The sequence below is a fragment of the Protopterus annectens genome, chromosome 4.part0 (genome assembly GCF_019279795.1).
Source record: "Protopterus annectens isolate FY-2018-M chromosome 4.part0, PAN1.0, whole genome shotgun sequence".
Classification (NCBI taxonomy): Eukaryota; Metazoa; Chordata; order Ceratodontiformes; family Protopteridae; genus Protopterus; species Protopterus annectens.
The window spans coordinates 744,423,324-744,435,594 of NC_056733.1; the positions used below are offsets into that span (position 1 = coordinate 744,423,324).

The following is a 12,271-nucleotide window of genomic DNA, read 5'->3' on the forward strand; positions in this document are numbered from 1 at the left end:
TACTGAGTTAAAGTCAGAGCCTTATTCTCTTCCAATGTGCAGCAGTACCTTCCAGCACAGATTGCCTTTTAGAGTCCTTCACAGGAGCAAACACTTGGCGAAATCAGCCAAGCATCTGAATAGATAAGTGACTTAGTTTCCTTTATTCTTTGTACTATCCAGTCCCCTACTTAAAATCTTTTCACTCTAAGCCTTTCTACTGGGTTTGAACCTTATGCTTGGAGCACAGTCACTGCAACTTCCCTACACAAGGATGATCCCTCTATAGATCTAGGCAATTACAGGCCCATTGACCTCACCAGCCTTATATGCAAATCCATGGAAAGTATAGTAGCAGAACAAATCTATGCATACACAAGCAATCCTGAACCCATCAGGCTTCTTTGAAAAGGTTACAGATGCTGTGGACAGTGGTCACTCCATGCACATTGCTTATCTTGATCTAGCTAAGTATTCTAACACTATCCTCCATCTATTAACTTTTTATTTTATTTATTTGTCCTTTGGTAAGTAGGAAAGTACAGCTGATCAAATGGCCCGTTTTCAGTGAAGGCCCGATGAGAAAAGCACGACAACAGATTCAAAAACATTTAAACAGTAGTTAAGTAATTATATACAAAGGGAGAAAGGCTCCACAACGGATTAAATATTTTACAATGAGTTGGGAAGAAAGGCTCCACAAAAAAACACACAACATTTTACAGTAGCAGATAAGTAATTATATACAGGGGAGAAAATTCCCACAACAGATAACACAGAGAGTGAAATACCTTTAAAGGATATTACCAGAATAAATTGCAATAAAGAATACAATATGTACTGCAAGAAGAAAGACATTTTCAGAAATGGATTGCCTATGTCAAGTAAAGTAATATAGTTATTCAAAATATTGACTATATTTCTAATAATGTGGAGGCGAGCAATAAGAATTTTCTGCTGCCAAAATAGAGTAATAGAGAGAGATGAGGAGTAATGAGCAGGAGGGAAAATTAAGGACGTGGAGAGAGAGTTTATTACTGGAGTTGGAGAATGTTCTGGAAGGACGTTAGAGAGGAAATAAATAGTACAGAAAGTATCAGCTGAAGAGGCAGAAAGAGCATACATTAGTAGTATGGTATCATTAAAGTGAAAGCTTCTTTTGATGTTAGCCCATTACTGTTAAACAATCAAACAAACAATGTAAAGCTGTATATTATCCCTGGATTGCAAACTGGCTGTCAGATCTCAGGTAGTGAAACTTGCTGGTACCCTCTCTAAATTTAAAACTGCAACTAGTAGTGGACCGTCTCCTGATTGGCAATTATTTGGCAGATGTCCAGTCCAATATCCCAGAAGTGTGGTTGACCAAGTTTGCCGACTACTGCAAGCTGGGCACAGTTATCTGCTCATCCGCTGATACTAAACAGCTCCAGCAAGGGCTGCAATATGCACATATTAGGCATACTGAAAAAGCCTTCAAGTTAAATGCAAAACAGTGCAGCGTAGTATTATTCAGTAAAAAAGCCATTTCCACCTCATATGTTTTAAAATGTGCTTCTCATCAGACACATCAGACCTAGATACTTAGGAAAGACAATTCTCTTTCACTTGATCATCAAGTTTCATCATACTCAGGAAATCCTTCTATTTACCCCAGTTAATGTCCAAGGGACAACCAAAAGGGCTATCTGAAGCCTAGCTATGCAAATCTCTGACAATTTCTGGTACCCTTGGTAAGTGTAAGCAGGAGCTTGGGAGATGAAGCATTTACAAACAGGGGCCTGGGAGATGAACCATTTACAGGCTGCCTGTGTCCATTATAGACATAGATGCCAAACCAGGAATGAATTTCCTGTTCCCCATCCGAATGACCAAGTTGCACTTGAATTGGGTTAGGGAGTTACTCTGCTTCACATGGATGGGGAGCCTGTTCCTGAGACAGGGTAGTCTCTGGGATACATACCTGTCTCTCCAGCAGGTTCCATTTATATCACAGGCAAGGTTTAAGTCTTTAGAACATGTAATTCTCATGCTGTTTGTTTTGTGGACATGCAGGAAGTCCATCAGAGTGGGGGCTGACAATGCCTTGTATGCCAGGCATAGATCTACTCTCAACAGCCTGTAGGAGACAGAATACAGGGATAGGTACATGAGGAGGTCTGCAGAGGACATGTTATTTATACCCTGTATTCTTTTAATTAGGAACTTCTATGGATATTCCAATTTGTTGGATATGCCTGGTTAGATACACAACCAAATGGCATTGTACTCAATGATAGGTGTGATGAATGCCAGACATAGTGGAATAATGACTTCCTTGGACCTAGATGCCATAACTTTGTTTATAAGTTGCACAACATAGAATCATTTCTCACTACTGTAGACATGTGATGGTCAAACTTTAGATTACTGTCTATGTTTGTCCCCAAGTCCCTGACTACTAGGTCGACTCTTAGGGGTGTGTTGTCAATGTGATAGTTACCAGGGCTGGAAGACTTCCCCAAGGACACTATTATGCATTTCTTGGCAGTTAGTTTTAGTGAATGGCTTTGACACCAGTTGTCTGTTTGTGTCAGCCCTTCCTGGAAAACATTTGTGTATGTGGGGGATTCAATGACAGCTCCTAGTTTGCAATCATCTGCACATTTAGTCTTCCAAAAGCCACTGACATTGGACTTGATTTCAGAGAAGTAAATGCAAAAAAGGAGTGGCCCCGGGACAGACCCCTGAAGGATTCCATTTGCAACTGGCTACTTTGTACAGGTGGACTCCCCAATTCTAACATCCCCACTTTCTCTGACCCAGCTGCCTATCCACTGGGTGACATAACATCTTCAAGATCCAAAAGAAGTCATTCTACCACTGTACTCCTCCCTTTTCAGAGCCATCACGGAATACAATACCCCCTTTGGTAGGCATAAATCAAAGCAAATAGCTAAATTAGTAAGGTCCTAAGGATACCTTACCAAGAAAATCATACACCTTAAATATTTCAGTTATCCCAACAGATAAGATCAGCTCTCGTTATAGGCAGTAGCCTACAGGCTATAGCTCTCATTATAGGCAGTAGCCTACAGGCTATTCCAAGATTAACCTGATCTTGCTTTTCAAGCCATGAAAGAGGCAATTGTATCTGACCTTGTCTTTCTTTGCAAAACCAGTGGCTGTACAATCACTTGCACTAGACCCCTTAAATTTACACCAACAAATAAAAAAACACTTGCTGGAGGTTAGGTTTCTAAAACAACATACTCCCTGGCTATGAAATAAATTATCACTATAGGTCAAGCAACATATTACCTTGGCTACCTTTAAGGTTAGGCCTGATGATTGAATTGGTAGGCACAAGTTTATACCAGGGTCATTATGCACTGCCTTGCACAACTTGAGAGGTAAGCACCATTAAGTGCTTGAAAAGAGGCACACGTTTTTACATGTATCTGCTTAAAGGTGTATATGACTAGGCATCTTATGGTCTTCATGATCACCTGCTCAATATCATTCCCATGTTTCTCAGCCACTGCAAGTGAAAGAAATGCATAGGTACAGAAGAATTCAAAGTAAATATGTCTACTCACTATATTTTTTATTTTATGCAAGTTTTACTTGTATGCAGTCACACTTGAAGATCCTTTAAGCTTTACAAACCTTATCATGCTTAAGTTTTCTGTTTTGCATTTGTGTGCATTCACAAAATAATAAAATGCGACAGTGGGGGAGCGTGTGTGTGGGGGAGGCGGGATAAGCAATACTATGTTAAGTTTTGTTAAGCTTAAACACCTACCACTTTAAATGTTTATCAGACTGCCTATAAACATAATCATATATAGAATCAGACATCAGCTTTTTCTCACAAAACAGGCATCATTTAAACAGACACATATTGCAGAACACACTTAAAAACCTGTTCAACCTGCCAGTACTTTGTCAGAAATATCCATGATCAAATACCGTTTCTGGTTATTGGGACTTTCAGCCAACTCAAATTAGACTAAATGGAGTTTAAAATACTGCTGTTAGTGTCATCCATCAAATCCTGCAATGTGCAAACTAAAAGTAAGCAAATCCCCCACCCCACCCCCCACACTCTTGTGGGACTTGGCCACCTGAGAATGATGCTATGTGAATTGTACTGTCAGTACATTGTTAATTACATCATTAGTATACCATGGAATTCTGTACTTTAGTGCATCTAATAATATGCTTAGTACACAGTTTTCAGCTGTTTACTTCACCACAGCAAAGTATGTATGACATAATGTGGATCTTATGAAAATGTCTGAAAGCCAGCTTCAAAGAATGAGCTAGAATGCCAGTCATTTTGCTGCAGACAGCTGTGCTGAGGCTTCAATCTACATTTTTTCTGTGCCCATATCTCTCAACTCTACATATTTTCACAGAATGTCCAGATTTTTGCCTCATATTTTTGGTCTGTTTTTTATAAAATTGTGGTTTTCTGGCAAATTGGGGTATACGAAAGTAAAACCTGTTATTATATCAACTTTCTATGTTTGCAAGAGCAATACTTAAAAAGTGTCCCTATTTTTAGGCCTTTGTCCCACCTTTATGCATGGCTTTGTCCAGACTTCTTGCTGTAACAGGTTGAGAGGTATGTAAAACTGTGCCTGTTCCCTAGTGCTTTGGAGTTTGTACATTATAAGAAAGCCACTGTGAATGTAACTTTGTAAATACAGGATGTCACTCTGGAGAGAATCAGATTATGTAAACCGCACTCTAATAAATTAAACAGGATGCAAACAAACTCCTCTCTCACATTCAATAATTTCTTTTCTGAGGACAGACATCTTTGAAGTGAGGCATTTACAGAAAAATGGGACAGACCTTCAAAGCTACTTGAACATCATTAAGTTCATCACACAAACAAACTGTGCATAGAATTTGTGCAGCATTCACCTATTTGCTATCTGAACCTTCCAGCTCTATCTAATGAATACCACACTTGCTTTGAATAAGACTGGCTTTTAATTGGCACAACATGTAGGCATCTTACACAGAGGTTTTCAGGTAGAGCACATTGCTCCATTTACTGTTGCAGCTAACTGCAAATCCAAGCATTTGTGCTAACATTAACTTGAACAATGCCTATATGTTCCTATACATTTATAGCCTCTTACCCCTACATTTCTCTTACTCTACTTCTCAAGCAGTACAAGTACACTTACACTGAGTACAGATCATAGAGGACTGTTTAATCTGTGCACCGAACCTAGTATGTCACAGTACGGTTATGTACATTTGAATTTCTCACCCAGCTTTAAGTAGTTCGTTACTGCTTTAAAAGCATAATATCAAAACAGTGAGAACAGTGTTTCAAAAGCATGTCAGAATGAAGTTTAAATTGTATCAGACTGCCATACTGTGATTTTTTCACTCAGGACAGTCAGCAAGCTGAAAAAACAGGGAAAACATTAAATCTTTGAGTGTTCGCTCTTACAGACTGCAGCTGCTACACATACATTACTCTAGGAGACCCATAACAGCTAGTAACAAACAAAATGAACACAACCAATATAGCAGAATGTAATAATGCTATTAGCTAGTCTAAAAGTATAGACAGAAAATAAGATTAACAACATATACATTCTAAACACAGTTTAAAGGTTTAAAGTTTAAAGGTTGTCCACCCTAAGAGTGAAGGCCTAGATCACAGTTTTTGAAGCAGAATTTGGCAAGTATGACACAGTTTTGGGAGGACCTGGTCTTTGCTGCAAAGTTATGGGTTCAGAATCAACATAATCTAATCTAAACAGGATGATGAGGAGAACGAGAAAGACTGATGCCAGGAGAGTTCAACGGCTGCAAGTTACAGGTAGTATTCTCACAGAGACAACAAAGAATATGTCGCATGTAGTTAGGGAAGCTAAGAAAGGGGAGTATGGAGACAGGTGGAAGGGCTAAAGAAGCAAGTAGCTCTTGTAGCTATGAAGGCTTAATATGTAATGAGCTATGTTTTCAGAGGCTCTCACAAAGAAGACAGCAGGACATCCCACACAGTAAGTGCTATGAAAAGTCTCTGTTGCTGATCTTCCCTAAAGCAAAGTTCCAGCTAGCAGAAGCAAGACTTTTAACATCTGCTACTTATTCATGGCTGTGAGAAGCAGTAAGTGTGCAAAAATCTCATTTAGTGGCAACCAACCCTGACTTGTTCTGTGCAATGCAATATAGCTCCATTTGAGGTGGTCTGCTTGAGACAATAGTGTATTCTGTTTAGGAGAAACTGTAGGTTCCAGTGAGAAACATGCCACCAAAGGTAATCCACAGTCTAACAAAGTTCGTCTTAAGAACTACAAACAAAAAGAAACCTGTTTATGGATATTACTAAGAGTCACTTGGATACAAGGCACCAGTGTGAAGGCTGGGTGATGCCAAGCAGTTTTCACCCAATGACAAAAACTTTGTTATACCAAATAGACTAACAATAAGATAGTTCTGTTAAATCCAACCACTAAGACCTTCCATGTCAGAAGACCTCAGGAATTCTTCAATGATATAACTGAGGCTAATGAATGCTAGTTTGTCAGGACATCTGCATTAAGCAACAACTCCCTGAGGAATATATACAGCCACAGTATTAATGCAACCCTAAGACCGACCCTTGGCAGACCCCAGAATGGATGTTTGTAAATCAATGTAGAGCAGAGTAGTGAAGGTATTGAGCCTGGGGTGACTGTCAAATGGTCTTTGGACTAACTCAAACATGTAGTTGGCAAAAAAATAAATAAATAATGACAAAGAGTTAAAGCAGACTTAGGGTTTGATTCCTAGAACCTGCACTGATGCAAGGTGTGATCCTGAGCAAGTCATCAAACTAGCTTGAGCACCATGGGTCAGCACTGATGCAAGGTGTGATCCTGAGCAAGTCATCAAACTAGCTTGAGCACCATGGGTCAGCACTGATGCAAGGTGTGATCCTGAGCAAGTCATCAAACTAGCTTGAGCACCATGGGTCAGCACTGTAATCAGTCTATCTCGTTTACATTGCTACATAACACTCAATCAACAGAGAAGTAAAAAAGGACAAAAATTGCGTTATATTATTTACATCGATGCACACTTTACGGCAATAGACAAACGTGAGGTGCATACATTAAAAAAGATTCTAAGCAATTGCTGAAAATACAAAAAAAAATGTACAGTAATGTGAAAATGAACTAAACTAACAAAATAATAATTAGTCACAATACCTATTTGAAAACATGATGTTGCAGTTTTAGGGGAAAGCAAAGGTTGCATTTTCTAAAGTTTGTCCAATACTAACCTCAAAAGGAATATTTTATCACCCATTTCTGCCAACAACACATTTGCTATTGTGAATCCTACAAAAATGTGGTTCCAAGCTCCTCTCTTTTTTTAATTTGCTTATTTTACTGTATTGTTATTCCAAAATTCTATGCTCTAGTAATAATCAATTAAGCTTGGCTTCAGAGCGTTCAGTTAGAACAAAACTCAAAAATGCTTTGAAGTCTTATCATCAGCTATGAAAACAAGAACTACTCCTTGGCTCAGCATGCTAAAGAACTTCTCATCTGTTTGAATCTGAACAAAAGAAACATATCATGCTGTTAACTTGCAAGTGCTGAAAGAAACAGTGAAAGCAATGAATTCAGAAAACAAGAGCTGTGCTATGACGGTCAGAATGACAGACACAGAGTAGTTCTCCTTGTATTAAACATAGGTTATTTTACCATTACTCTCTCTTTTTATTTGGTCCAGCTATTCTGGGTGCCATTCTGCTTGACAGCAGAAAGTATTATGTAAATGTTGGTACTTTCCACACTGGCCTACAGGACACAAAAGTGATCAATATCATTTAACAGTAGCTGTGTTCCTTCTTTGAGACAATTCAGCATCATGAGCATGACACCTGTGGCCTTGGGCTTGAAAATGGACAGGATAAGAGGAACAAAGCATACAACCTTTAATGACAGAGTGTGGACAAATTAACAGAGAGAGCAAGCAGTTGCCTGTCTTTAACAGAAATAAAAACTTAAATGGTTTGTCAGGGCTCAACTGGACAAGAAATGAACAGTTAGCTGTACAGTCAAATTAAAAATAAATAAAACCTTCATCCTTTTCCCTTAAGATTGGGAATTATGGAATTTCTAACATAAGAACCTTGAAAGAACTGGAATGCCATAAATAATCTGCCCTGAAAATAAGGACAGCAAATGAAATTCAATCACTAAACATTTGTTTTAATAAGAAATTATAGGTGCAGTCATATCTAAACATAAGCTCCACCACTTAAAATGAAATGAAAGACAACACCAAATATGCCTGGCATAATGAGGATGAATTTTTAACTGAATTTATTTCATGGTAATAAACTACAACTGCTAAAGCACCAAGCTACACTCAGGAATGACAGCTGAAATCCTCTCTCTGCTTTAACAGATTAGGGTAGGGCCTTTCAGTAGAGAAGAGAATGGAGATAAATATAAAAAACAAACAAACACTAAATACTATACTATATGGTCCAAGGGAAGTCAAAAATGTCTTACACACCCCAGTGATGCAGGTGCTCTTTTCTATCCATTGGAAAATTAATACTTCGAGAACTACTGAGAGGGTGTGTTAACGATAGGGAATACCTGTCAAGATATTGGGAACAATGTCAGTTATATTTCATAATGATATATATAAATGAAGCTAAACTGAGAGCAACTCACAATGGTTCCACTCCACTCTCCCGCTACTCTTATGATGCATAAAACTATTAAAAACAGAAATGGGTATTACATTATATAGTGGCGTAGTACATTAATACACACATGCACACAAACATACATGTGCTTTTATTTGTCACTGTAGTTAGAATAATTCTGTCTCTAAATGGGAGCATTTACTCTAATTAAGGGTCATGAGGCCAGCAGCTTCATTGTACCTAGTCAAAGAACTGATAGAATGGCGACTTAACTTCTCATTACAGGAGCAGTTCAACAACATTCAGTACAACCTTGTCTGAAAAATGCAACAACAACAAGTATCAGTTAAGCATGTGACCAGAATTCACAGTTTTCCACTTATTTACTCATCTATCTCCAAAAGCATAATAAAATAAGAAGGCAGTACAAATGAGACTGCTACACTGTTGACAAAAGCAACACAACACTACAAAGCAAGCTCTTATACCAATATTACTATCAAAGGTATGTTTAACAATCTTGATGGATACACAGCATACAACAGAAAGATAGGCAAACCTTCACATGAGAATGGCCAAATACAACTTGTCAGCAATTAAGCTAAATTTGAAGGGTACGCCCCCTAAACATGCACACACAAAAGAAAGAATTTCATGCCACAATTATGAGACATGTAGTATGCTCTATAATTAGGGAATGGCTCACAGTTTCAGAGTTCCATTCCCATTCCTACAATCATTACAACAGTCTAGATTACATTAATCCTTGGGAGCAGGAATGCCCTACATAATCACCCTACTATTACACATCTGTGCAACGTGAACAGCAGCAGTGGCATTCTGCTAACAGAAATACTGTACCTTTGTGTGCTGAGATGCAAAATCCTGCCATTCTGCTACCCTACCATATCTGCTACAAAGCTCTGCCAAGCAAAATTCTAGGTTCTAGCCTGAGGTTTATTTTTTGCAGTCTACCTCTAAAGCACTATATTTCTAATTTTCATGCTCTTTTTTTTATGTCTTGGGGCCTTTCACATCATCACATAAGGTGTTATCACTATTGAGGAAAATAGGCACTTAGTCGTGGTTTCGTCATTTGCATCCTGCAAGGCAGACATTTCGCATCATCTTAAAGCAGGTACCTAGGTCACTTTTATTCTCACCAATACACAATTCATAAAATCAGCCAACAGTAAAGAACCTGATACCTGAAATTACAGTGATTATGTTTGCGTGCTGCTCTGCCTTTTAGGAAGGACTCACAATATATTCTGTACTTCTAAGACCTTGGAACAGATGGAATAAGCTAAATAAAGCAGTGGCATACTGTGGTTTCCAAAAATCACTTCTGACTTCCAAGGTCTAACGCATTACTCCAAATATTTAAGATACTCAAAAGTAGCTAACATATGAACTAACTGATTTAGAAATGAGTGCCCAGATGGTTTAATTCTTTCTTAGCATAATCTCTTTCTGCTCTGACAACGTGCTGAAGATTTAGCAGCACTATAGTGTGCCCATTAATATTCCTGTCACCGGTGATGTTTACTCAAACTCTGCTACAATGGGGAGGAATACAGCACACATTTTTCAGCTCATGTTAGCCTCTGAGATAGACACAAAAGAACATCAGCATTCTTCCTTTTAGAGCTCTCCCTTTTCCACTGATAACTTCAAGCTTTCCTCTTTCCAGACCACCCCCACCTCTTTCACTCCAGTCTATTTATATCAGGTGCACTCTGCTTGCCCTGAGATACAGCTCTCCTTTCCAAGCAAGCATGCTAAAACAGAACAAAAGGGTCCAACCCATTGTTAGTTACCAACCTGTTTGAGTTCTGCAGGCATTGTGAAAGGATTCCAGAGTTCCTGTCCACAGCTCGAAGTGAAAGAAAAAAAAAAAAATCACAGATGTTTGTCTGAAGCTTTAAGTTCCTTAAAAAGCACCCACTGTTTCAATGTCTGGAAATCCTTACTGCTATTGCACACCACCACCTTCCAAATGTAACAAGTGTTTTCTTTATCCTGGCAAGACTTAAGACGTCTTCTCTCAGATAATGGAGGGCAAACACATAGCAGCCTGAATCACAAAACCTGTTTGATTAAAACCTTTCATTCAGTACGGTGCTCGTTTTCCTTCACATTTCTTTTCTCCCACTCCAAAGCAATCCTTGTTTTCTCTCCCTCTCACTACTATCCTTCCTACAGAAACTGTGTAATGCAAAGCTACCTCCCCCAACTGTCCCCTCCCCCTCTTTTCCCTCCCACTAGAGGTGGAAACTAACAGACAGCCCCAGCTGGAAGCTCAAATAAAGCATGCACTGGCCTCACCCAAATGAGCTCGGAGAAGACAGCAGGAGGATTTGGACTTCAACAGAACTGAACTGGATACAGTGTAGTTGCCAGGATCAACTTTACAACCGAGGTCATGCTGTTTTTAAAGTCAGAGCCAGAGACTGAAAAAGCATTGCCTATAAACAACAAAGAAGCCAGTATCCTTTTATAAGGCCAGTTAAATAACTTCACCCTGTCTCTCTGTTGTTAAATAAAACAAACTCCCACAGAAGAGGCATTTTCATCTCCTTTCGGTCAATGTACTATGTTTGGCAGAAGCTTTTCCAGCTGTCCTTGTTAAATTATCAGGAGTGCTCCCACTTCAGTGCACAGGAAATCACAACTGACTACACAAATAACCCCCCTCCCTTGTTACTATGCTGGCACTGACCCCCCAGTTTACCCCATGCTGTACTCAGTGCCTACTCAGTTTGTGATACTGCACACTCAGTGTATGTAACAAGCATCTAGATCCATTTCCAAACCATTCCAGAGTCTGTAGCTGTTCTTTGAGCACCAGTAGATGGGCAAAGGTCATGGTAAGCAGAGCCCAATACAGTCCTCGCAATGATGCAGCATAATTTAGAGCCACTGTACGGCAGATTAGTGAGACAAAGTCTGTCAACAAATAACACTAAGCAGACTGAATGACAGGCGTAATCCACGGTATGAAAACTTTGGCAGAATGCTTTTCAGCTCTAGAACTGTCCATCCATATGGGGCATAATGTCATTAGTTAAGTGATCCATCAAGCAAGCTCAGGTCATTTGTGGCAAGCAGGAAAAACAAGCAGGGGTACAGCCCAAAAATTAGAATAAACTCTCTAGTCACACTGCACAACAGTATAACATGCAATTCTTCATGCCCAGATAGTCTGACATGGATAACTGTTGTCTTTCACAAATGTCCACTCAGAATAATATTGAATCCTGCACATATTAGGCTACAATTACACTTATGTTATGTTGTATATACTTTACATACCATATTTCAGATATGACAATTTTCCTGCTCTGATCACTATATTTCAACTATTTTATTTTATTTATAGCCATATTTTATTTTATTTTATGTATAGCCACATTGTGTTATTATATGACTTGTTTCTTAAATTTATATTCTTAGAAAGAATGCAAAAAGGTTCAAGGTGATGCAAATCATCAGATTTGATCAGTGCTCTGCCCCAGTAAAGAAATGAAATGAAATACATAAATAAATAAATATCACTGAGTGTTCTCTTCTGCTTCACAAAGTAATAAATAAATAAATATATTTTATTTAGTGTTATTCCTGAAA

At 38.7% G+C, this 12,271-nt stretch overlaps 1 protein-coding gene across 1 annotated transcript in view; it reads right to left on the reverse strand.

The window, feature by feature from the left end:
• Positions 1–10,854, reverse strand: part of ARVCF (ARVCF delta catenin family member) — a 2,347,833-nt gene extending 2,336,979 nt beyond the window's left edge. The window contains exon 1 of the mRNA XM_044068704.1: positions 10,469–10,854. Within this exon, the coding sequence (XP_043924639.1) occupies positions 10,469–10,489 (21 nt within the window). The 5' untranslated portion in view covers positions 10,490–10,854. The remainder of the gene's footprint in view (positions 1–10,468) is intronic.
• Positions 10,855–12,271: the final 1,417 nt, after the last annotated feature.